Here is a 26,415-nt window from a genome sequence, read left to right on the forward strand (position 1 = left end):
TAATTTATTCCATAGATGACTTGTTTTGTAACTTTGTCTTGAAATTATTTCAAACATAACAAAAGTTGCAAGAACAGTACAAAGAATCCTTGTAAACATTTCCTCCGGATTCACCAACTGTTCACATTTGACCAGGTTTGCGTTATCTCTCCCCCTTTCAACTTCCTCTCCCTCCCCTGCTCTCTGTGTATACAGACAGCCATGCGCTTGTCTTTTTCTCCCTGAATTATTAGAAAGTAAGTTGTATAAATACAGGACATTCATCAAAATCTGGAAATTTAACCTAGACATAGCACCAATTTGTCATCTGCAGTCATATTTAGGCTTTTGCCAGTTGCCCCAGTAGTTTTTTTCAGTTCTGTTTTTTTCAGTCCAAGAACCAATTTAGGACCCCTCAGTAATCATAAGAAATAATTGCTGAAAACAAGTTAGCATCATCTAGCCCCTTTGCTCTCTTGATGAACATGCTAATAGGGCAAGTGGTAAGCATTGTTCTCAAAAATATTAGCCACTGCCAAAACTATGTACCTACTACATTAGCCTAGAAATTTATCCTTACTATAAGTCTATCCCCTGGGCTTTGGTGTCTCTGTAGTCATCGCAGGTAGAAACATCAACACTATCTTCCTAGAATTAATAACATTTATCAGGAAATGAGGCCAAAGAGCATCACCAAGGTGGTGATAATGGAAGACGGTCATTTACCAGCCTCCCATCCTCCCTTTTACGTGGAATGCTTTGTGGTCCTTTCTGATTATATTTTTACTTTTTTTTTTTTTTTTTTTTTGATGCTGGGATTAAACCCAGAGAGAAACAAACACCTCTTTTCCGGGAAATTAGCAAGACTCTTGGCTCCCATTTTATTTAGTCTGTAAATTGCATTTAAACCAGGGGCTTATCTCCTAGAACAGATAAAGAGAATAATTTACCTCCAAAAGTAAGGCAACTCTGCTTATTCTTGCTTATGATTTGTAAGCCTGGCAGCTACCCCTCCACCTTCCACAAATCTCTTAGTCCTAGATCCTCCCTAAGAAATGTTCTGGAAAGTTCCCTGGGGACTGTTTGTGGCTTTTTTTGTATAATGGGTACTTTGTACTAAACCTAAAACAGTACTTAGAAAAATAACTACTCTTCAGAATGTTGCAAAATAAGGGAGAGGCTGGAGAAAGAAATTGCATAGGTAAAGTTATGGAAAGCTACCTGGATCATTGCTACCATGATTTCTCCCCCAAGCCCTTGAGCTATTGTTTTAGGATCCCATTTTTCATATCTGGTTTATTTTTTACCCAGGTGGTTTTTCATATCTGGTTTATTTTTTACCATATTATTTACCCAGGTGGCATTAAGACTTCAATTATGAAACAGGAAAGCCAAGTAGATCCAAACATTTTCAGTTTTATTGAAAAAGTTGGACACTCATTTTAAATGTATGTCATTATTGCAACTATGTAAAAAGTAAAATTCAGTGTAAAAAATCCTGGTAAGAAGTGCATGACAGTGAACACCAACCTTTCTTGCATTGGTGAATATTTTCTCTGTGCTTTAGTTTCTCCATAGCCCTCTTATTTTCTATAAGGCTGGATTGTTTTACATATTTTAAAAAACCCATAACTAGGGTCTTCTAATGATTTTGAAGTCCTGTATATCTTCTTTCCTCTTTGCTTACAAATTCCACGGTGAGTAGTCCACCTCAGTTGGTTGACAGTTTGTATGCGGTGACTTAATATGTTTGCCTTTTCAATCCTAGGTATTTATCTTAGAGAAATATTTAGAGATATGACCAAAGTGTTTTGTTCATGTTCTTTTTTTGTGTGTGCCAGTTTGGGGGCTTGAACTCAGAGCCTGAGCACTGTCCCTGAACTTTTTGCTCAAGGCTAGTGCTCTACCTCTTGAGCCATAGCTCCACTTCTAGCTTTTTTTTTTTTTGGTAGTTAATTGGAAATGAGAGTCTCATGGACTTTGCTGCCCAGGCTGGCTTTGAACCGCAATCCTCAGATCTCAGCCTTCTGAGTAGTTAGGATTATAGGTGTGAGCCACCAGCATCTATCTCTGCTCATGCTTTTTTTTTTTTTTTTTTTTGGTCTGTCCTGGGGCTTGAACTCTTGGCCTGGGTGCTGACCCTGCATTCTTCAGCTCAAGGCAAGTGCTCTACTGCTTGAACCACAGAACCACTTCCAGTTTTCTAGTGGTTACTTGGAGTTAAGAGTCTCACAGACTTTTCTGCCAGGGCTGGCTTTAAACTGTGATCCTCAGATCTCAGCCTCCTCAGTAGCTATTACAGGCATGAGCCACCGGCACCTGGCTCTGCTCATGCATTTTAATAAGGCTATTTTACTTATAGAGGTTGAAAACAACTGAAATATTTAGCAATATGTTGAAATCTAATGGCATTATAAGTAGTAAAACAATTTTAACTGAAATTTAATGATGGAAAAATACAAACTAATAGTAATTTTCAAAAATTATCAAACTCTTTATCTCCAATAAACCACTCAGAAAACTGGAAGTGGCTCAGTGGCTCAAGTAGAGCACTAGCCTTGAGCTGAAGAGCTGAAGGACAGCACCCTAGGGCCCAGAGTTCAAGCCCCATGACCGACAAAAAAAAAAAAATCAAACTCTATTATATTTGATACTGTTTTACCTTGTGAAATATACTATAAAGAAACCCAAGGTATGAAAAGAGAAGCTTCTGTGACTGGTTAGAATTCTGGGGTAGAAGCATGCTGGAACCATGGTATTTGATACATTCTGACTCCTGAAAAGATTTACAGCCTAAAAAAGGTGTTATTCCATAAGTCTGGCCTTTAGTTGGTGAAGATACAGTTTAAGAGTACTTGGGGCGGGCTGAGAAGGTGGCTCAGTGGTAAAGCGCTTGCCTTGCATGCATAAGGCCCTGGGTTCAATTCCTCAGCACCACATAAGCAGAAAAAGCCAGAAGTGGTGCAAAAAACAAAAAAGTACTTGAGGAAAATAAAAGTAATATTTCTTTTTGTTTTGTCAGTTGTGGGGTTTGAATTCTGGGTCTGGGTGCTATCCCTGAGTTTGCACTGAAGAGTGAAAGGCTAGTGCTCTACCACTTGAGCCACAATGCCACTTCCAGTTTTCTGGTGGTTAATTGGAGATAAGAGTCTCTCGGACTTAACTGCCAGGGCTGGCTTTGAACTGCAATCCTCAGATCTCAGCCTTCTGAGTAGCTAGGATTACAGGCATGAGCCACTGGTACCTGGCTAAAATTACTATTTCTAAGGGGAAAAAAAAGAAACCCATGAAAAATAAGAAAGGGACTCACACAGTATTTGTTGGAATTATGGATAGTAGTTTTGTCCTTCTGTATTTGAGATTTTTCACCATGAACAATACTTTTCTTTTTCTTCTCTTTTCTTCTTTTCTTTTTTCCTCCTGCCCTCTCTCCTCTCTTTCTTCTGTCTTCCCTTTCCCTCCCTCCCTCCCTCCCTTCCTTCCTTCCTTCCTTCCTTCCTCCACAGGGTCCCACTTTGCTAAATGTAAGATTCTTTAGCCTCAGCTTCCCAAGCGCTGGATTATATGCATGCTGTGTCATGGTTAAATATTCCTTTTATAGTTAAAAAAATGTTTTTGGAGGAGAAATGAACCTTATTTATTTTGAAGTTTGAGAGATTGAACCCAAAATCTCACACATGCTAGCCAAGTGCTCTACTACTGAGCTAAACCCCAATTCATTGTCAGAGTCTGGTTCAGACAGCACTTCTTTGAACTTGTCTTGGGCACCTGGGGAGCAGTGATGTTGCTTGTCTAGGCTTCTAGAGCACATTACACTGCCTGGACTCTTACCTCTGACCCTGTATTACAGTCATTCGGTGCCTGAGTATCCCAGACAGTGCTTCCTCATCTCTCTGCCTCTAAATTCCCTCTGTAAACTAGCTTGTGCTTTTTTTTCCTTTTGTTTTTTCCTTTTTTCTTTCCTTTTTTTTTTTTTGGTTGGCTGTGGGACTTGAACTCTGGGCCTGGGTGCTGTCCCTAAGCTCTTCAGCTCAGGCTAGCACTCTACCACTTGAGTCACTCATCACTTCCTGTTTTCTGGTGGTTTATGGAGATAAGAATCTCACAGAAGGGGCTGGGAAGGTGGCTCAGTGGTAGAGAGCTTGCCTTGAACTGAAGAGCTGAGGGACAGTGCCCAGGCCCAGAGTTCAGGCCCCACAACCGGACCCAAAAAATAAAAAAATTAAAAAAAAGAATCTCACAGACTTTCCTGCCTGGGCTGGCTTTGAATTGCAATCCTCAGATCTCAGCCTCCTGAGTAGCTAGGATTACAAGCATGAGCCACTGGCACCCAGCTTTTTCTTTCTTTTAAGAAATAATGCCAGGGGCTGGGAAGGTGGCTCAGTGGTAGAGCGCTTGCCTTGCATGCATGAGGCCCTGGGTTCGATTCCTCAGCACCCCATAAACAAAAAGAAAAAAGCCAGAAGTGGTGCTGTGGCTCAAGTGGTAGAGTGCTAGCCTTGAGCTGAAGAGCTGAGGGACAGCGCCAGGCCCAGAGTTCAAGCCCCATGACTGAGGCAGGGAGGGTGGGGGGAGAGAAGCTCTGGCATTATTTCGTGTGTGTGTGTGTGTGTGTGTGTGTGTGTGTGTGTGTGTGTGTGTGTGTGTGTGTGTGTGTGTGTGTGTGTGTGTGTGTGTGTGTGTTTTGGGCCTGGGCGCTGTCCCTCAGCTCTTCAGCTCAAAGCTAGCACTCTACCACTTGAGCCACAGCGTCACTTCAGGATTTTTCTGCTTATGCGGTGCTGAGGAATCGAACCTAGGGCCTCATGCATGCAAGGCAAGCACTCTACCACTGAGCCACCTTCCCAGCCCCCAATATCAGAGCTTTAACCCAAAGCCTCACACATGAAAACTATGTGCTCCATCACTAAACTACATGCTCAGTCCCTAATAAACATTTTTGGATATATACAATCCTTATAGAGTAGAGGTGTAGTCTAAAAAACATTGAGGGCTAGGCATGGTGGTATACACCTATAATCCCATCACTCAGGAGTCTGAGGCAGGAGCATCTCAAGTTCAAAGTCATCCTAGGCTACATAGGGAGATCTTGTCTCAACCAAAACCACCAATCGAAACAATAACAACAATAAAAACTCCTTGAAATATTCTTGGCCTTTATTGGCAAAAATGTTTTTTTCTTGATATGAAATATAATTAGACATGCAATCTGCTATAATTAATATATGAAATATAATGAGACATGCAGTTACATGTACTGTAATTTTTATTACGGTAAAATGTAATACAAAAATGTACCATTTAAGTTTTCTAGAGCTATTGTGCGGCCAGTCTCCAGAACTCTGCATGCATGCAACTTTTTGGTTGTATCTAGTTTCAGAAGTCACAAATAGAGTGGGCTAAGGACGTAGTTCAGTGGTATATCACTTGCCTAGCCTGCACAAGACCTGAGTTTGATTGCCAGCATGCCAGAAAAAGAAAACAGTAAGTGAGGTTCAAAGGATATACCCTGTGAATGTATGCTTTCAACAAATTTAAAAGGGAGACAAAGGAAAAGCAGTTTTGAAGCAAGTAGTCCAACATCTCACCTACTTATGTACACCCTGATTTGGGTTCAGACCCCAGTCAGATGAAAATACCAATGTGTGTTTCCAAGATAGCATTGTCATCATTGAGCTTTTTCTTTTTCTTTTCTTTTTGTGCTAGTTGTGGGGCTTGAACTCTGCCTGAGCACTGTCCCTGGGCTTTTATGCTCAAGGCTAGTGCTCTACCACTTGAGCCACAGTTTCACTTCTGGCTTTTTGGCGGTTAATTGGAGATAAGAGTCTCATTGGCTTTCCTGCTTGTGCTGGCTTCAAACCAGGACCCTCAGATTTCAGCCTCCTGAATAGCCCAGATTACAGGTCTGAGCTACTGATACCTGGTGAAATCATTGAGCGTTTATTCCTGGCTGCAATGGGAGGATGAAACTCCTTTCCCTGATTTCTGGATTGTATGCAGGCAGTTTGCGTCAGTGACTGGGACAGGGCCTCCCATCATGCTCTTGAACGGTGATTCTGCCCTTGACTGACCTGCTTAGAGAAGGTCTCTCATTGACCCTTGGGTCAGTGAAACTGATACTCCCTTTGAGTTCTGAGGCAAAACCCATTTATAGTTTCTTTAAATCTTATTTCTTTCAATTTGCAAATCTCACAAACAACAGGTTATCAGAAATTTTTCTTCTTATTTCTTCCTGGAGTCCTGATACAGAATGTTACTTCTAAAACAGATTATCAGAAATTTCACTTATTCCTTCCAGGAGACTTGATACACCATGTTACTTCTTCAACAGAGTATCAGAAAATTTACTTATTCCTTCCTGGAGACTTGATACAGCATGTTACTTCTTGTTGTGTTTCCTTTCATGGTTCAGCTCTCTTTGGCTTGCAGTAGGACTCATATCATCCCATCATCCCAGATTATAAGTGTTGGTTAAAAATTACTGTTCAGGGTGCTTGCTCTCATCTGAAGAAGGAACACTCAGTTCCAGGACGGGCCACTGTGTACCCAAAGAATGTCCTTGGTAGCTGTCAGAGATGATAGACCTGGTAGCGCTTGGCTTTGACTCTGCAAGTTTTTGCCCATATGAAATGAATTTTTTGGAGAGGTGTCTCTGAGTGGTCACTCCATTCATCTGATCACCAGATTCTTCTGCGGTGGTTTTCTCTGTCTCTCTCTCTCATTCTTGCTATGTCTCCCAGCTGGTTTCTTATGCCACAGCCTCCCAAGTAGCTAATGTAGCAGATATGTAGCACCATGCCTGGCTGATTACATTTCTTTTTTTTTTTTTTTTGTCAGTCGTGGGGCTTGAACTCTGGGCCTGGGCGCTGTCCCTCAGCTCTTCAGCTCAAGGCGAGCGCTCTACCACTTGAGCTACAGCTCCACTTCCTGATTACATTTCTTTTTCTCTTTCTTATCTAGTTTTTGGTGGCACTGGGAATTGAACTCAGGGCCTCATGCATACTGCCATCGAACTACATTCCAGCCCTTGATTTTTATACTTTTGAAGGATCATAAAACAAAATAAAGAAGTACATACAAACCTGGTTGTTGGTGGCTCACACCTGTGATCCTAGCTACTCAGAAGGCTGAGATAGGAGGATGAAGGTTTGAAGCCAGCCTGGGCAGAAAGTCCATGAGACTTTTTTTTTTCCCCAGTCCTGGGGCTTGAACCTAGCACCTGGGTACTGTCCCTGAGCTTCTTTCGCTCAAGGCTAGCACTCTACCACTTGAGCCACAGCACCACTTCTGGCTTTATATCTTTATGTGGTACTGAGGAATCAAACCCAGGGCTTCATGCATGCATGCTAGGCAAGCACTCTACCATTAAGCCACATTCCCAGCCCCAACTCATGAGACTCTTATCTCCAACTAACCACCATGCCCAAAAACAAAGTGGAGCTGTGGCTCAAGTGGTAGAGTGCTAGACTTGAGGGAAAAAAAAAAAAACACAATGCACAAAACAGCTCAGGGATAGTGCCCAAGCCCTGAGTTCAAGCCCTAGGATTTGCACACACACACACACACACACACACACACACACACACACAAAACAGACAAAGAAGTACATACAACAGGAGCTAGAGGTGGTTTTCAAAGTCTGAAATATTTGCTCTCTGACCCTATATAGAAGCTTCATAAGAGTCAGCCATCAATGACTCGTTTCTGTAATCCTAGCTACTCAGGAGGCTGAGATATAAGGATGAAGATTTGAAGCCAGCATGGGCAGAAAAGTCCGTAAGACCCTTACCTCCAATTAGCAACCAAAAAGCCAGAAGTGGAGGCATAAGTGGTAGAGCCTTCCATGATTCGGGGAGGGGAGGGGGGCGGGAAAAGCCTGGCAAGAGCTGAAGGCTTTGATTTGAAGCCCTAGTACTAGAATAACAAGAAGAGAAAAGAGAATTCCCAAGAAACTCAGATTACTAATAATATTTTCCTCTTTTGTTTTTGTTTTAGGTAGTTGTGTCTATGCTAACTTTATAACCATTTTCCCCCTTTCTTCTCTCTCCAAAGAAATACAACCCTTCAGACCCTGCCTTTGCCTATGCACAGCTGACTCATGAAGAGCTGATCCAGCTGGTCCTCAAACAGAAGGAAACCATAAGTAAGAAGGAGTTCCAGGTCCGAGAGCTGGAAGACTACATTGACAATCTGCTAGTCCGGGTCATGGAAGAAACTCCTAACATCCTTCGCGTTCCGGCTCAGGTTGGCAAAAAAGCAGGAAAAATTTGAATCACCAGAACCAAACACCTAGATGGTTTTGTGAGCCTGTTTCTACCAGCACTTGATATCAGGCCTTGGACTGTCTCATAACCAGCCAACAGACAGCCTACCAGTCACCATCTCCCTTGCATCTTATCTGGAGAGAGTTAATTCTACCAGCTGAAGTCAGATTAATTGTTACAACAAATCTTTTATTGTATATTCCCAGGGTTTTAGTTTTAAATGCCACTGTGCCTTTAATTGGGTTAGAAGTACTTTATGCCCACCAGAGATATAGTCAATAAGAACTGATCCTGAGCCAGAGGTTCGGATGGTACCAGAAGTACTGATATTTTAACACTGAAGTGATTATTCTTCCATAATGAAACTTTTTGAATACTAATCTCCAGCCATTAAAATTTAGAATGAAATGAGAAAGTGCCCCTGAATTTGGTGCTGAGTTTTGCCTACTTTCTTGTTCTTTGAGCAGCTCAAGTATGTGACTTTTCTGCTGTAGATTTAAATTTTTGATACCAAATAAATTGACTAGGCTTCTCAGAATTTTTTGGGGGGGGCTAGGAAGGGACTGGAAAAGAACTTCTGTGTGTGTGCCTCTTTCAAACATCAGTAGCCATCATTCTCTAGCCTTAACATATGAACCACAGGATCTTCTCCTAGATACTTAGAGAAGAATAAGGCATTAAAGAATTGCTTTCACTCGGTTGGGGGGGAATTCAGTGAAAGCTCTCCTCTGGTGACAGGTGAGTATCTGCTGGCTCCACTGGCCTGTTTAGTGCCTTCACCCTCATAAGGGATGGGTAAGCCTACTAAGACAGTTCTAGGTTATAGAGAACTATTTCAATAAGTCCCTTTAGCTATTTCCATTAGTGTTTTTGCTTGGCCCGAGCAGCATTTCCTGGAGGGCAGCGGGGCCCATTGACTCCTCTAGATGAAGGGTGGGCCAGGCTGAGGAGGTGGCTCAGTAGTAGAGAGCTTGGCCAGTATGTGTGAGGCCCTGGGTTCCATCCCCATCATCACATATCTTGCCTCCTGAGTACCTTGCTTGAAAGGAAATCCAAGTTATGTCTTGGATATAGAAGAAGTTACAATGAAGGATTTAATATAGTTAGTAAAATTTAAAAGGCAGTAGAGAACAGAAATGCCTCAGCTTTTAAATGGTTGCATCTTTTTAGATAATAGATTCACAGATATTTTACTCTGGTTAGAGGAGCAGGGCTGGGGTATAGCTCAGCTTACTTATAATGGCGTGAAATGCTGGATTTCTCCCTAGCACCATAAAAATCATAAAAAAAATTACAAGTAGCAAGAAGATGATACTTATTTTTCAATTGCTACTTTTTGTTTTGAGTCAAAGATTTACTATTAGGCCAGGCTAGCCTCAATGGATGCTCCTGCCTCGGCTTCCCAAGTGCTGGAATTACAGGTGTATGTCATACACTTGGTGGGTTGCTATATTTTACAAACTAGGTTAATATACATGTATATTTTTAACTAGGGCACTGGGCCCTTTCTTAATAGCACCGCATCAGATTTTTAAGATAATAATTTCACTACTGGTCACCTCATGCTTGAATTAGAAAGTTTTGTTTTGTTAATTTTTTTTCCCTCCTGGTTGTGATAGAATCTCAAGTCTTGACAATTCTCTTGGGAGAAAAATTATGTCAGACCAGTGTCGAGGGCAGGCTTTAGAGTAAATTTAGAATCTCTTCTGGAATGCTCTTGTCATGTAGAGGGTAGAAAGCAAGATGGCTGGCAGCCTAAACCCTTTTCAGGATTGTGCTTGCCATGACATTGTTTAGATTGGAGCACTTTAACATGAAGGTGACACTGTATGTTCATCTAGCTTACTGGCTTTTAATGACACACAGCTATTTAATTTAACTTAATTCTCTCCTACAGTACCAGGGAAACACTGTAAACTTCTCAGATGACTTGTATTTTTATAGTGCTATGAAAATTATTGATAAGCCTGTAATGAAAATTGTATACTCGCTTGAACTCTGAAAATGTACATGGATATGTATCTGTTCTGCATCCTGTTTTTTGTTTTTTTTTTTACTTGATATAAATATATTTGACTGTGACAACCCAAGGGCACTGGGGAGCAGGTGTGCTTAGCTTCTCTTCCTTGGAACAGATGAGGTATGGACCTGCCTTGTTCATTAGGAGCTCAGAGATACCTGCTGCTAGGATCTGAGTATGTGGAGAGTCATCTAGCTGGAGGAGTGAATTCCTGTGCTCTGAAATGCCACTTGGGAACTCTGAAGAATGAAGGACAATTTACTTCATGGGTGTCTGGCTTCTGCCAGAGCTGGAAGAAATTCGTTAATAGCATTCCTGTTACCATATAACATAGATAACCTGGAGTTGCTAACTGTTGATTCATTGTGGGCCCTGGGGAAGGGGCTTATCTAAGAGAAGCTGTACCTTGCTCTGCTAGCAGCAGAGGTCTGTGAATTGGAGTGTTGGAGCTCCTGGATCTGGCATATGCCAGTGAGCTTCATTTGGATGTCATCTTCAAGAAAAATGTCACCTATGGCCCACTTGTTTCATAGCATCTTATTCCTTAGCAGATGTCCTGTTCTCCCCTTTTGGTTTTTTTTTTTTGGGGGTCCGGTCGTGGGGCCTGAACTCTGGGTCTGGGCGCTGTCCCTCAGCTCTTCAGTTCAAGGCTAGCCCTCTACCACTTGAGCCACGGCGCCACTTCCGGCTTTTTTCTTTTTGCTTATGTGGTGCTGAGGAATCGAACCCAGGGCCTCAGGCATGCAAGGCAAGAGCTCTACCACTGAGCCACCTTCCCAGCCCTCCCCTTTTGTTTTCTTTCTCTTTCTCTCACCCTCCCTTCAGTTCTGGAGCTTGAACTTGGGGCTTTGTGCTGTTCCTTGGCTTTTTTTGTTCAAGGCTAGTGCTGTACCGCTTGAGCCACAGCTCTGCTTCTGGCTTTTTGCAGGTTAATGCGAGATAAGAGTCTCATTGATTTTCCTGCCCACGCTGGTTCTGAACTGTGATCTTCAGATCTCACCATCTCCTAGTAGCCAGGATTAGAGGCATAAGCCTCTAGCTCCTGGCTCCCTCTCCTTCTTAATGTGGTCATCTTAATGAGGTGATGTGCTCAGTAGCTGTGGACCAATAGAGGGCTGTTCATGTGCACCTGTGTGAATGAGGTGAGCTATCTGCCTCCCAGCCGGAAGTACAGCACTGCAGAGAAAGAGTCCATGATGCTTTACCACATATTGTATTGAGTCAAAGACCTGTTAATGTTGAAATAACATAAGATCTTTCTTCCTTGCATCCCTTCTCCCAGCCAGCCTTTTCCCTCTTTCCTTTCCCTCTGGGAGTTGAACCCAGGGCTCTGTGTAAGCTTAAGCACATGCTATACCACTGAGCTACACCTTAGCTCCAATGTCTGTTTGTTTTTCTTCTATAAGGATCCCCAATGCTGAAAAATTGTTTTAGATGGAGAACTCAGTCTCCTAGTATCTGTACCATTCTCAATTCTGGATTCTCCTATTTACTATGTAAGTTACTAAATTGACTTTCCCTTCCCTACATTTGAAGGATTGCCCAGTGTTTTTGGATTATAGGATTATTATTTTCTGCTTTATTACTTTGGGAGGTTTGAATTTCTTTTTTTTTTTTTTTGGTCGGTCGTGGGCCTTGAATCCTGGGCCTGAGTGCTGTCCCTCAGCTCTTCAGCTCAAGGCTAGCCCTCTACCACTTGAGCTACAGCACCACTTCCGGCTTTCTGGTGGTTTATTGGAGATAAGAGTTTCACGGGCTTTCCTGCCCGGGCTGGCTTTGAACCGTGATCCTCAGATCTCAGCCTCCTGAGTAGCTAGGATTACAGGCGTGAGCCACCGGCACCCCGCGTGAGGTTTGTATTTCTTTGGTTGTGTTTGTAAGAAGTAACCTAAAGTTTCCTATAACACTAAATAAAATGGTACTACCTTTCGAAGATCTGTGTTTGCATTTTAGTGTATGTGTGATGTTTCTTCTGCCTTGCTGGAAAACTTCTTGGAGTGATGTGTGACAAGTTTCTCATCCCATGGGGATCTGTCACTTGAGCTGCTTCTACTTTGTACCAGGGTACCTCCACCTCCCACCCTCCAACTCAACTGTTTGTTTTGGTTTGGGGGTGTTTTGGTGCTGAGATTGAACCCAGGGTCTTTTGCATACTAAGTAAGTGAAAAGGTAAAGACAAAGTAAAGAAAGACATAGATACCTGTAGAGTTTTCTAAGTAACATCATAACATGTTCTTGGAAAAGAGAATGAACAACAAAACTTGAGAGGTGCTACTCCCATCTCTCACCAAGGCCAAAGGGTCAGCAGTACAGTCATCCTTAGCCCTTGAGTCCAAGCCCAGTATCTAAACAAAAGATCAGGCACCATCTTTTGGGCCTGGGAGTCTTGCTTTCTGATAGGGCTCCAGCCATCACTTCCAACTCAAGACTGGCTTTCTTGGCCCTGTGAGGCTACCATCTCCCAAGCCCCAAAATTCTTGAGGCCAATGTCCTCAGCCTTTTGACTCTCCACTATTTTACACAGAAACCTGTTTATTGAGCCCTGCGAAGTGTTTCCTTGGTAACACAGACAGGCTCTCACAGTGTTGTGGAAAGGCTGCCTTTATCCATATGTATCAAATATTCTCTTTAGGTTAAGCCTTGACTGCAACAGGAAGACTAGAAGGCCAATATGACTTCTTGCCATTTGCTTAGCACCTAACTACTATTTCTAATACTTGTCATGATAAATGATGATCCATTAGGCATATAAGAAAACTGAGAAGGTTAACTCTGAATGTTAGTTGGTTGAAGCACACCAGAGCAGTTAAGTAAGGATTTAGCATGCTGTGTGTCTGTGTGTGTGGTCTAGGAGGGGAAGATCAGGATAAATGATTCATAAAAATAATTCAGAAGGAACTATGAGGACAGTAAACACAATATAAGAAATCCTGGGGCTGGGAAGGTGGCTCAGTGGTAGAGCGCTTGCCTTGCATGCATGAGGCCCTGGGTTCAATTCCTCAGCACCACACAAGCAAAAAGAAAAAAAGCCGGAAGTGGTGCTGTGGCTCAAGTGGTAGAGCGCTAGCCTTGAGCTGAAGAGCTGAGGGACAGTGCCCAGGCCCAGAGTTGAGGCCCCATGACTGGACCCAAAAAAAAAAGAAAAAGAAAAAGAAATCCTGGTCACGTACTATGATTCCACACCTAGTTAGTGTTGGGAAGAATGAGTGTCACCGAAGAGCCAAGGTGGTGGGAAGGAAATCTAGTGAGAGGCTCCAAGGCCTGCCACAACCACCAGGCTCAGGGTAACAATGAGAAAGTTTATTCCGTGCTCAGAGTGAAACTGGGTTAGTCACAGTTTCAGTCAAGTGAGCTGGGAGGAAGTCAGAGGTGGTGCCTGGTTACAACCCTTGAGGATAGCCAGGCTCAGTCTCAGAGATTACCTACTCTAGATTAGAATGATCCTACCCCTTAAGAATTCCATCAATTTGGTGCTTCCACCTAAGACAGGTTTTCACCAGAGTGGAACATTCTTTTGAATTCTGGCCTTCCCCATGATGAGAAACCCAGGGAGGTCCCACACAAAGACTTGCAGATGAGAACATCAGCCAGGCCAACAACTCAGTGGAATATATACACACCTCACCAGTGGAGGCTGGGCAAAGCTTCCTTCGGGTGGTAGTCCACCCTCCTTCAGTGCCTCCCTTTCTAGTCTTCACTCCAGAAAGTCCTGACTTCAAGGCCAACATTGCACATCTGCCTGTTTGGACTTTGGCAACAACCCTTCTTGAATTCTGGGCCTCAAGCTTTTGCTTGGCTTATTTTGCTCAAGGCTGGAACACTAAACACTTGAGCCATATCTCCACTTGGGAGATTAACTGGACATAAGAGTCTCAAACTTCTGGGCTAGCTTCAAACCTTTATCCTCAGATCTCAGCCTCCTGGGTAGCTAGGATTACAGGCCTGAGCTATGGGCACTTGAGGCACTAGTACTTGTGCCTGGAAAAGATAATTGTTCTTCGAATCTTTAAAGTTGTTGGTAGGAGGATCATAAAATTGCTATTCCACCTTATAATAGAAAGAGTAGAACGACTACAATGTAAAAATCCTGGATTTTGCATGCCAATTCTAGGACTCAAACTCAGGGTCTTGACAAGGTTCTTGAACTTTTTTGCTCAAGGCTAGCTCCCTACCAGTTGAGCGATAGCTCCACTTCCAGCTTTTTGGTGGTTAATTGGAGAGAAGAGTCTCATGGTTTTTCCTGCCTTGGCTGGCTTTGCATTGTCATTCTTATATCTCAGCCTCCTGAAAAGCTACAATTAACAGGCATGAGCCACTGGCACCTGGCAATCCTGGTCTGTAATTTTTTTTCTTGATATTCAAGATGTACACATGAAAATCACACCAAAGAAAGCATCACAGTGTTCTGCTGCTATTCTGTGGAACAATGTAAAGAAATACTTCCTGTGCTAATTACATTGTTTTTAGGGACATGTTTCTCCTCCCCAGTAAGAATGTTGAGCTTGCTAAAATGAATGGATGTCCCTGAGGGGTGATATGTCTTAATACTGACCTGCTAGACAACCAGCTATCAATCATCATCCATAGCAAGATCCATCCATGGGGCTGGGAAAGTGGCTTAGTGGTAGAATGCTTGCCTAGCATGCATGAAGCCCTGGATTCAATTCCTCAGTACCTCATAAACAGAAAAGGCCGGAAGTGGCGCTGTGGCTCAAGTGGTAGAGTGCTAGCCTTGAGCAAAAGAAGCTCAGGGACAGTTCAAGCCCCAGGACTGGCCAAAAGAAAAAAGAAAAAAAAAAATATATCCATCCAAGGCTACTGTGCCGAAGCCCCTTTATAGTGTGGACAACTGATTCAAATTTAGGGAAGGTTTGTCGGGGATTACTGTATCCCTCAGCCAGTTGGAGGGAAAAGGAGCCTCCCATGCAGTCAAGCTCCATGACAGTGGGTGAGAGTTCTCTTAAAAGGAGTGATTCTCACAATGAGTAAGCAATCTCTTGGGAAGGAAGTATGGATGTAGACTAGAAGGGATATGTTTTAAAATTTTCTTTTCTAGGTTTGTTTTGTTTTTGAGACAAGGTTTTGTTATATAGCCCAGCTTGGCCTCCTATCTTTCTACCTCAGCCTCCCAAGTGCTAGGATTATCATGCTTGGTATTGGTGTTTGTTTTGGTTTTTCATGTGTTCCTCTTCAACTGTGAAGACTATCTTCTGAAATGTTTTGTCTTAGAAATACTTTTCAACAACATTCTTCTACGTTATGCTTCTCAACCCTTCATCAAAGGCTGTTAGCAATCTCACATAATCCTTATATGGAAAATTTAATGATGTCAGTTTAAATGCTTTGTGTTCATGGGTCAACAGAGAACATCCAGTACATGAATTTAGGACCACATACAACACATTTGAATTTTTTTTTTTTATAGTAGGTCGTGGGGCCTGAACTCTGGGCCTAAGGCTAGTGCTCTACCACTTAAGCCAAAGCACCACTTCCGGCTTTTTCTGCTTATGTGGTGTTGAGGAATCAAACCCGGGGCCTCATGGATGCAAGGCAAGCACTCTACCACTGAGCCACCTTCCCAGCCCAAAAGATTGTGTTTTTTTTGTTTTTGTTTTTGTCAGTTGTGGGGCTTGAACTCTGAGCCTGGGCGCTGTCCCTCAGCTCTTCAGCTCAAGGCTAGTGCTCTACCACTTGAGCCACAGCACCACTTCAGGTTTTCTAGTGGTTTATTGGTGATAAGAGTCTCATGGACTTTCCTGCCCGGGCTGGCTTTGAACTGCAATCCTCAGATCTCAGCCTCCTGAGTAGCTAGGATTATAGGCATGAGCCACCGGCATCTGGCTAAGATTGGTTTTTATTGGAGGCTTTGTGGTGTACTATAGTAACTTTGGAATTACAATCTTGGAACATCTTGTTTGTAGTGGTTTGGCAGTCCTGGACTTTGAACTCAGGGCTTTACATTTGCTAAACCAGTATTCTACTCCTTGAGCCAGGCCTCCAGCTCCCCCTTTTTTGGCTAGTTCCTGGGGCTTGAATTCTGGTCCTAGGCTCTGTCCATGAGCTTCTTTTGCTCAAGACTAGCGTTCTACCTCTTGAGCCACAGCACCACTTCTGGCTTTTTCTGAGTAGTTTATTGAAGATAGGAGTCTCACAGACGTTCCTACCCAGGTGCCTCCAGCCCTTTTTGCTCTCATTATTTTTGAGATATAGTCTTGATTTTTGCTTGGCCAACCTAGAACCACAATCTTATTTATGCTTCACATGTAGCAGGAATGAAAGATGAGCAACACTGTGCCCTTTTGCTAGGTTGGGATGAGAGTCTTGTGAACTTTGCTTCCTGGGCTGGCTTCAAACCACAGTCCTATCAATCTCAATGTCCCAAAAGGCTAGGATTCTAGATTATTATGTGAGTCATCACACCAGATTGGATTTTGGATAGTCTTAAAGCTCAAAGTTTTAAATGCATCTGAATAAATCTGCTTGCACCCTCCATTTTGCCAAAAGCCTAACTACACCAAATTATTTCACTTCAAAGTCCATTTAGGCATTCCCTTCCTGGCCTCTGAGGCCATCTTGAATTTGCCACTCCAGATTCTAATTCAATTCCCTCAATTTACAGTTGAGAAAAACAGACATTTAAGAACAGAAGATGAGCCGGTGGCTCCGGCCTGTAATCCTAACTATTCAGGAGGCTGAGATCAGAGGATCCAGGTTCAAAACGAGCCCGTGCAGGAAAGTCTGTTGGACTCTTATCTGCAATTAAGCACCAGAAAACCAGAAGTGTCGTTGTGGCTCATGTGCTCACCTGGTGCTGAAGAGTTTAGGGATTAGCGCCCCAGGCACAGAGTTCAAGCCCCACCATCCACATAAAAAGAAAAGAAAACAGACAAAAAATGGAAGAAGCTGGGTGCTAGTGGTTTACTGAAATTTGGGGATCATGTTCGAAGCCAACTTGGGCAGGAAAGTTCGTAAGACTTTAATCTCTAATTAGCTATCAAAAAGCCAGAGGTCAAGCGGAGCTGTGGCTCAAGTGGTATCGTATTAGACTTGAGTGAAAAACTGGAGGACAGCGCTCGGGCCCCAGAGTTCAAACCCCAGGACCGGCAGGAAGGAAGGAAGGAAGGAAGGAGGGAAGGGGGGAAGGAGGGAAGGAGGGAAGGAGGGAAGGGAGGGAGGAAGGGAGGGAAAGGTAGAAAGGAACTTACCTATGCAAACAGCTCGGGAAAACAGAGCACAATTTCTCTTACTACCGCACTCTACTTTTAGCGATTTCCTACTAAGACCAAAATCAACATTTGTTACCACAGACAATTGAAAACCTGCGATTCCACTAGCGCTTAAAAAAAAGAAAGTGTGTCAGGAATGTCAACAATTTCCTGTAGGTGCCTCTAGTCCAAGTAGGTAGAAAGTTTATCCAAATTCCAGCCCCAGGGCGATGCCTCAAACTACTGAGGGCCGAGAACCTGACACGCAGCTCAGGACGGGAACCTCCTTTCCTAGCTCCGGTTTCTCTCCGAGTCCTCAGACGCGTAAGACCGGAAGTGGCGCGCGCAAGCGCGGGGCGGGGCGAACGCTCGCGTTCTCGCTCGGGCCGGAAGCGTTGCCGCCTCTCTCGGGGTCTTCCCTGGTTCCTGTCGTCGCGCGGTTCCTGTTGGGGAAGTAGGAGTGGGCGAGCGGGGGCTTCCGGGGCGCTGGGCAGGTAGGAGCGATGCCGAAGGGCGGCCGCTGCCCGGACTGTGGCTCCGCTGAACTCGTGGAAGACTCGCACTACTCGCAGAGCCAGCTCGTGTGCTCCGCCTGCGGCTGCGTGGTCACCGAGGGGACCCTAACCACTACCTATACCGATGAGGGCAACCTTCGAGGTACCTACCCGTGCCCCCATTTCCGGGCCTGGGGCCGTGGAGCCACTAGCCCCAGATTCCCCATTCTATCCCCTTCGAGACCCTGAAACGCAGTCAACCCCCCTCCCCTAGAACAAATCTGCAGCCGGGAAAATTGCCTAGCTTGGATGATTGGGAATTTAGATAGACTGGAGCTGTTGGAGTTCGTTCACTGTGGAACTAAACCTTCACTTTGTGGATTTGGTACTGCCCTGAACTCAGAAAACCAGACGGGCCTTTTCCTGTGCATCCTTGAGCATCTTATATGAGACAGACAGCAGATGCACACTGATTTGAATTCTACTTTCTGACCTTGTGTAGTGGGAGAGCATAGGACTAAATGTACTATTGGTTGTTCATTACTTTTACAGAAATACTGGTTTTTTTTTTTTCAGAAATAACATATTCTTTTTTTTTACAGAAATAACATATTCTCGAAGCACCGGGGAAAATGAGCAAATTAGTCGCAGCCAGCAACGAGGTGAGAGTCAACTTTTTACAATACAGTAGTAACTTTAAAGAAATGATCCTGAAGCCAGGGGCTACTGGCTTATGACTGTCATCCTAGCTACTCACGAGGCTGAGATTTGAGGATCTCAGTTCAAAGCCAGCCCAGGCAGGAAAGGCCATGAGACTTTTATCTCCAGTTAACCACCAGAAAACCCAAAGTGGAGCTGTGACTCAAAGTGGTAGAGTGCTAGCCTTGAGTGGAAAAAGCTCAGGGACAGTTCCCTGGGCCTTGAGTTCTAGCCCCATGGCCACAACCACCACCACCAAAAATCCTGATGGTCTTTTCTATCTTAGTGCATTTCCTGGTGTGAGGTGGATTAGAAGAGAATAGTAATTAGAAATAAAGATTTGGTAGCACGAGTAAATCTGAGAACATTGTATCCATATGTGGATATGTTGAAATGAAATTCCCTTTGAGCAACTAAATGATGCTTTAAAAAAAAAAACGTAAAGAGAAAGCTGGGTGCCAGAGGCTTATGTCTGTAACCCTAGCTACTCAGGAGACTGAGATCCGAGGATCTTGATTTGAAGCCAGCTAAGGCAGGAAAGTCCATGGGATTCCTATCTCTAATTAGCCCCAAAAAGCCAGAAGTGGAGCTGTGACTCGAGTAGTAGAATGCTAGCCTTGAGCAAAAAAGCTCAGGGACAGTGCACAGTGCCCAAGCCCTGAGTGCAGGTCCTAGGACTGGCACACATACAGGCACACAAAAAAGGAAAAAGAAAAAAATTGGAGTATCTTGGCACTGTGGTACATTCCTATAATCCCAGCACTTGGAAGTCTGGAGCAGGAGCAAGAACCTCAGGTTTGATTCTAAACAAACAGTAACAAAAACCATAACATTAGAAAAGAGAAAGAGGCAGGCACTGGTGGCTTACACCTTTAGCTACTTGGGGCTGGGATCTGAGGATCATGGTTTGAAGCCATTCCAGACAGGAAAGTCCAAGAGACTCTTATCTTCAATTAATTACAAAAAAAGCCTGAAGTAGTGCTGTAGTTCAAGTGATAAAATGCTGGTCTTAAGCAAAAGGAGGTAAGATACAGCACCCAGGACAGGGTTCAAGGCCTAGGACCAGCAAAAAAAAAAAAAAGTAAAAAAGCAAAGCAGAAAGAAAGAATGGGGGATGGTTCTAAGAGCTGTGGTAATCAAGTATAGGATGTTTGTGGTAGCCTCAGGAGCTTGGCTAAAAGTTTGCTAGGGCTGTTGCTTACTGGTAGATGGTGTGCCTAGCATGAATCCCCAACGCCTAAAAGTGGATCAGCTACAAATAAAACCAGCCTCCGAAAAATGGTGGGTTGAATATGACTTCTCTTTCCCCAAATATTTCTGTACCAGTGAGAGCTAGAATGTAGCTATCTTGGTGGTAGTGAGCTTGTATAGCATGCATGTGGTTCTGGGTTCCACTATCACCCAAGGGGAAAAAATAAAACCATTAAAAAAAGAACTGGCCGGGCGCCGGTGGCTCACGCCTGTAATCCTAGCTACTCAGGAGGCTGAGATCTGAGAATCGCGGTTCAAAGCCAGCCTGGGCAGAAAAGACCGTGAGACTCCTATCTCCAATAAACCACTAGAAAACCGGAAGTGGCGCTGTAGCTCAAGTGGTAGAGCGCTCGCCTTGAGCTGAAGAACTGAGGGACAGCACCCAGGCCCAGAGTTCAAGCCCCATGACCGACAAAAAAAAAAAAAAAAAGAACTGCAGAAAGTGTTCTCCAGTCCTCCAAAAAGATATGTTATTTACACATCTTGTATCTGCTAGCAGCACTAATTTGATTCACAGCAGAATTTGCTAATAGGTATTTACTAGTTCCTTTGACCTTAGTGTGTGTGTGTGTGCGCGTGCGTGTGTGTGTGTGTGTGCGCGCGCGTGCGTGTGTGTGTGCGCGCGCACGCGTGCGTGCTGGATCTGCAGTCTGAACTCAGGGCCTGAGTACTGAGTCTCACAGACTCTCCTATCCAGGCTGGCTTTGAATTGTGACCCTCAGATCTCCCCATTCTGAGTAGCTAGGGTTACGGGGTGAGCCACCAGCATCCAACTTGACCTCTGTCTTAACTCTTGCTATGGGTTTTCTTAGGTCTTCGCCGAGTGAGAGACCTTTGTCGAGTGCTCCAATTACCACCAACGTTTGAGGACACAGCAATTGCCTATTACCAAAAGGCATACAGGCACTCTGGCATCCGTGCTGCCAGGCTCCAGAAGAAGGAGGTGTTGGTGGGCTGCTGTGTTTTAATCACCTGCCGGCAGCATAATTGGCCCCTTACCATGGGAACCATTTGCACCCTGTTATATGCAGACCTGGATATGTTTTCTGGCACCTACATGCAGATAGTGAAGCTTCTGGGGTTAGATGTGCCATCTCTGTGCTTGGCAGACTTGGTGAAGACTTACTGCAGCAGGTACCTGTCTAGGAGGCCACCGTGGGATGGGATGTGTCTTTTGCTTATGGCTGCCTGTGACCAGAGTCTATGTGATAGGATCTAGTGCTTACCACTAATGAGGTTAACTGGTATACTTTCCTAGAGTGCTGCAATTTTAAATACGTTTGTCACCTTAGCAACCTGGTGATGTAGGAAGAAGTTTCATGCTGTGGCTCAGGGTTGCTGAGTTGCACTGCTCGTACATCAGTGTGCCTTCTGAATTGCAGGCCTGTGGCATGGACACGTGTGACTGTGTGTACTTGGGAACACAGCCAAATAGGATAGTAGTTGATGGTAGAACTGAGGTTAGAAGCTATGTTCTTTTGTTTGTTTTTAAGTAACCATAGTCTTTCTTATTTAAAAAAAAATCAATTACTGCAGATGACAAAGGCTTTTAAAAATGTTACTATTGGCCAGATGTGGTGGAACACATCTGTAATTCTGGCAGAAGCTGAGGCAGGGGCTGGGAAGGTGGCTCAGGGTAGAGTGCTTGCCTTGCATGCATGAGGCCCTGGGTTCCATTCCTCAGCACCACATAAGCAGAAAAAAAGCTGGAAGTGGCTCTGTGGCTCAAGTGGTAGAGCTACGCTAGCCTTGAGCTGAAGAGCTGAGGGACAGTGCCCAGGCCCAGAGTGCAGGCCCACGACCAGACCAAAAAAAAAAAGCTGAGGCAAAAGATGAGCACAAGTGGCTTACATATTTAATTCTAGCCTCTAGGGAGGCTAAGGTTTAAGGATCCAGGTTTGAAGCCAGCCCAAGCAAAAAGTCTGTGACTCTTACCTCCAGTTAACCATCAAAAAGCCAGAAGGGGAGCTGTAGTTTGAGTGGTAGAATGTTAGCTTTGAGCAAAAAAGCTGAGGGACTGTACCAGGCCCTGAGTTCAAGGACTTGCAGGCACACAGAAAAGAAGCAGCAGCTGAGGAAGGGGGTTCAGGACTAGCCTGGGCTACATCATAAGACCGAGTCTCAAAATAATAAACAAATAGTTGATATTTGGTTACTTTTTAGCTGGATACCGGGGCAAGTTTTTTCCAACTCTATACATAGCAGAGTACATTTCTCTTTTTTCTTTTCTTTCTTTTTTTTTTTTTTTGAGTACTGGGGTTTGAACTCAAAGCCTTGTGCTTACCAGGCAAGAGTTACCATTTAAACTACTTGCCTAATCCTTAATAGGGTACAGGGCTAACAGGAAGGTTCTGCTCCTTGCTGCTTTCTTCTGCCTGTCCCTTGGCAAGGGGAACCTACATGCAGTTTTCTTTCTCTACCTCTATGAACCTGCTACCCAGTGAGTATTTCTGCTGCCTGCCCAGTTCTGTCCCAAGAGGACAGGGGACAGAACTACCTCCCTGTCTTGAGTAGAGTGTCCTTCTGTAGATCAGGGCCCCTCCACCCCACCCTGTCATTACTGAGACCTGATCCTCATTTTGTTTTATTTCAGCTTCAAACTGTTCCAAGCCTCATCTATGCCAGCCAAATATGTAGAAGACAAAGACAAGATGCTGTCTCGGACACTGCAGCTGGTAGAGCTGGCCAATGAAACATGGCTGGTGACTGGTCGGCATCCTTTGCCTATCATCACTGCAGCTGCTTTTCTAGCATGGCAGTCTCTGCAGCCTTCACATCGGCTAACGTGTTCCCTTGCCCGATTTTGTAAACTGGCAAATGTGGACCTGCCCTACCCTGCTGCCTCCCGCTTGCAGGAACTGCTGGCCGTGCTGCTGCAGATGGCTGAGCAGCTGGCCTGGTTGCAGATTCTGAAACTTGACAAGCGATCTGTGGTTAAGCACATTGATGACCTTCTCCAGCACCGACAGCTGCTAATCCGCATGGCCTTTCGAGATGGGACAGCAGAAGTGGAGTCCCAGGAGGAGGTGCAGGGACAACAGCAAGAACAGGAAGAAGTGGAGGACAATTCCTTAGATATGCCCAGAGGGAAGCGACCCGCCAGTCCTGCCCTTCTCCTCCCACCCTGCATGTTGAAGCCCCCAAAACGGATCCGTAGCACATCCCCTGTCTCCACAGTGACTGGAGATGAAAACATTTCTGATAGTGAGATAGAGCAATACTTGCGGACCCCTCAGGAAGTAAGGGACTTTCAGAGAGCTCAAGCTGCTAGCCAGGCTGCCATGGGTGCCCCTAACCCTCCTTGATGCTCTCCATTTGGGGGTACTTTGTCTTATTGTGAGCAGCATGATAATAGGCCTGTCATGGCACGGGAAGTAAGTGGACTTGAATAGTATCTTGTTTGAAGGAACCAAGGGTGTCCAGTCAGCTGGTCCTGAGGTCCTGGAGTAGGAGCTGGGAGGAACAAGTTACAAATGTTTTGCATTCTGTGGGGTGGTTTTTTCCCTAAAACACTTCTGGAAAATGCCAGACTCTCCTGCCTCAGTTTGAATTCTTCACTGCTCTTGTGGAGCAGCTGGCATTCCCAGTGGTACCAACCTTAGGAGAAACAGTAGCTGGGGAAATCTTGGCTCTGTCCATTCTAGGCACCACATGTATGGTGTTAAAAGATCCTCTATCTCATTAAGAAATGACTGGGTGGATTGCAGCTATAACTCAAAGGGCTTTGCAAAACTTTAATATATTAAAACAAGAGGCATCTTCTAGAAAACATTTCTATTGTATAAAACCCAAGCTTTTTAAAAACATGTTTTCTTTGGCACTTTTCATTCCCTCCCTCCCCTTTCCCCAGCGTATTGCAAAAAGCTCTCCAGTGCTAAGGCATAGGCGGGGTATGTAAACAGCAGCCAGCATATGTGGAAGAATAATACAAAGCATTTTTTCTTCTAATATCGTCTGTGCAGCAAGCATAAATAACAGGGCTGATCTCGAAGAACATGGTTTCTCCCCTCCCTGCAGCTCTCTTCCACCTGACCACGTGAGGGTGACATGAAGATTGAGAGGGACCCGGGCCAGATTTGGGCTCCCCGTTGCTCTTCAGAGGCCCAAGGTTCCCTGTACTTCCATGCAGCCCTATAGTGAAAGTCTGGGGATTGCTTTTAGATAGGGAAAAATACTGGTTGGTGCTGGGGTTTTAGAGTAGTGAAGACAGAGGCCTCTTGGTGAGCAGCAGGAACCCTAGCTGTTGGCCTAGGGCTTAGCTTGGGCTCTGTGAGCTGGAAGTCTGGTTTGACATGTTGACGTTTTCTCCCTACAGTGGAGTTAGATCAGATTATAGGGTTGCTTCTATATGGCCTCACGGAGGCAAGGAGGTGCTCTTCCTTGGTCCCTTGGGAGTTGGGAGGCTGAGACCAGATGGCAGATGGCTCTTAAAATTGAGCATTTAAGTGCCTTTCCAAACCCTACCTGCCATTAGGGTAGAGCCACTCTTCCAGAATGTTGTTTTCAGGTACTGCCCAGATCCAAGTCCCAGCTCCTTCGGCTTGTCAGGCACCTGGCTCGGCAGCTTCTCAGGTGTGGGTTTGGGCTTTGTCGCGAGGCCCATCTCAGTTGCAAGGAAGGTTTTTGTCCCGCTTCCCGGGAGTGGTGCCCTTAACTGCGCCCTTCCCACAGGACCAGTTCTCCAGAGCTGCCTCTCTTGCCGCCCCACCCCACTCTCCTTGCATGGTTAATCTGAAAAGCAGCACCTGTTACTCCCCTGGGCCTGACACCTGGCTCACCTGCCAGGACCGTAAGGAGAGAGGGCAGTCCCGGCTCCCCTTAAGGCAGTGTGGACCAGAGTGCGGGGAGCACTGAGGGAGGAGTCCGCCCTGCCTGGGCTGGCTCTTCCGCTCTGTTTGTGGGCCACTCCGCAGTCAGGACTTCTCCTCTCCTTGGGAGGACACCGGAGAAGTTGGCGGTCGGATGTGGATCTTGCGTGTTTCTGGATTGCCTGTCGCTGCCTCCGGGTCGGCGCGCCTGGCACGTGGCAGCCCCTGCCCCTGCCCCACAGCCGGTGGCGGGCGGGCGGGGTGCGGCCTCCGCCGTGCCTTACCGGGACGGCGCTCGTCTCCGCCGGCGCCGCGGAGGAGCGGCCGGCCTGCCCCACTGCGTCGCCCGCCCACCCTGCCCTAGACGGTGGTCTCGCTCTTCCAGAGGCCGGTCTTCATGCAGCCGCCCCCGGCAGCCTCGGCGGCCCCGGGGTCGTCGTACTTGCCCCCCTTCGGGGCGCCGTTGAGCGGGTACGAGCGGCGCTTGCTGTCCTTGTCGGGCGCGCCGCCCCGGAGGTTGTCGCGGCTGGCGCAGCGGCGCTGGCCCGGCCGCGCGGCCTCGGGGAGCGGCGCGCTCGTGTCGCTGCCCTCCGACGGCGTGAGCATGGGCTCGGCCTCCAGCGGGAGGCTGCCGCCCGGGCCGCTGTCGGACGGACTGTGGCGCAGGCTGCTGCTCTCGCTGGACGGCGGCTCGGGCGCCCCGGGCGCCGCGCCCGCGCGCAAGGCCTTCAGCCGGCTCCGGCCGCCGACCTCCCCCGCGCGGTGCCCCTTGGCCCGGCTCTTGTGCGCGCGGCGCCCGTGGTGCACGTTGTTGGGGTGTCGGGGAGCCAGGCTCCCCCGCGGGCCGGGGGGCTCCGGCTCCGCCGCGCCGCGGGCCGCCAGCCCCGCGTCGCACCCCTGACTCTGGGCCAGCTGCAGGTTGGTGAGTTTGCAGGGACCCGGCGCCGGCGTAGGGCCTCCGCTGCCGCTCGGGGAGGACTTGAGGGAAGCCGGCCCGTCCCCCAACACTGGGGAGCCGTCCTCGTGGGCGGTGGGCAGGGCCCGGCCCGGGGCGTGCGAGCCCGAGGCTGAGGCCGGGGGACAGCAGGCGCGCCAGGAGGCCCTCACGTCCCTGCGCCTGGCACAGTGATGCGTGAAGACGAAGAGACCCAGCGCGGAGGCCGCCACCCCGTACAGACAGCTGCACACCACGCGGGGCAGCCAGCGCTGGGACACGGCCAGGGCCCCGCAGGCCCACATAGCCAGGTACAGGAAATGCGTGGTCATCAGCGCCCCCAGCTGGACCCCTGGGGAATAGAGGCTGTCGCCGTCCTCTGGGGGCCCGGGAGTCACCACTCCAGCACTCCCCGCAGCCAGGAGGGAACCCGAGTCACTCAGCAGGGCGCCGCTGCTCCTGAGCCTGGTGGGACCTCTCGGCTCCTCCCCCGGCTCCAAGGAGAGCCGGCTGTTGCCCGCCTTCGGGCTCTGCGCCAGAGGACCCCGTAGGTGCAGCCCAGCACACAGAAAGTAGATCCAGGTGATCAGCAGAATCAAAGCCACCGGGATGTAGAAGGCACCCAGGCTCGGCCGCCACACCAGCCAGCAGCTGAGGGGAGATAGAGAGGTGGTGGATAAGTAGGGCTCACAGGTTGGGTGGTCCATAAGCTGGATATGAATGGGGAGGCAGAACCCAGTGTGCTTAGCATGACTGGGTTA

At 46.4% G+C, this 26,415-nt stretch overlaps 3 protein-coding genes across 4 annotated transcripts in view; 2 read left to right on the forward strand and 1 right to left on the reverse strand.

The window, feature by feature from the left end:
- The window catches only part of Rab11fip1 (RAB11 family interacting protein 1), a 35,345-nt gene extending 26,570 nt beyond the window's left edge, over positions 1-8,775 (forward strand). For both annotated transcript variants that reach the window (XM_042701519.1, XM_042701520.1), the window contains one exon: positions 8,032-8,775. In XM_042701519.1, the coding sequence (XP_042557453.1) occupies positions 8,032-8,250 (219 nt within the window). In that variant the 3' untranslated portion in view covers positions 8,251-8,775. The remainder of the gene's footprint in view (positions 1-8,031) is intronic.
- A 9,089-nt stretch (positions 8,776-17,864) lies between these two features.
- Brf2 (BRF2 RNA polymerase III transcription initiation factor subunit) lies at positions 17,865-23,718 on the forward strand. Its single transcript, XM_042701185.1, has 4 exons — positions 17,865-18,125; positions 18,565-18,624; positions 20,725-21,046; positions 22,506-23,718. Exons 1-4 carry the CDS (start codon positions 17,972-17,974, stop codon positions 23,215-23,217), a joined length of 1,248 nt encoding a protein of 415 aa, XP_042557119.1. The 5' UTR covers positions 17,865-17,971; the 3' UTR covers positions 23,218-23,718.
- Adgra2 (adhesion G protein-coupled receptor A2) overlaps positions 23,627-26,415 on the reverse strand; it is a 42,628-nt gene continuing 39,839 nt past the window's right edge. Inside the window, exon 19 of the mRNA XM_042701172.1 lies at positions 23,627-26,305. Within this exon, the coding sequence (XP_042557106.1) occupies positions 25,081-26,305 (1,225 nt within the window). The 3' untranslated portion in view covers positions 23,627-25,080. The remainder of the gene's footprint in view (positions 26,306-26,415) is intronic.

Source organism: Dipodomys spectabilis, unplaced genomic scaffold (genome assembly GCF_019054845.1).
Source record: "Dipodomys spectabilis isolate Male_0828 unplaced genomic scaffold, ASM1905484v1 ptg000009l, whole genome shotgun sequence".
In the NCBI taxonomy this organism is placed as follows: Eukaryota; Metazoa; Chordata; class Mammalia; order Rodentia; family Heteromyidae; genus Dipodomys; species Dipodomys spectabilis.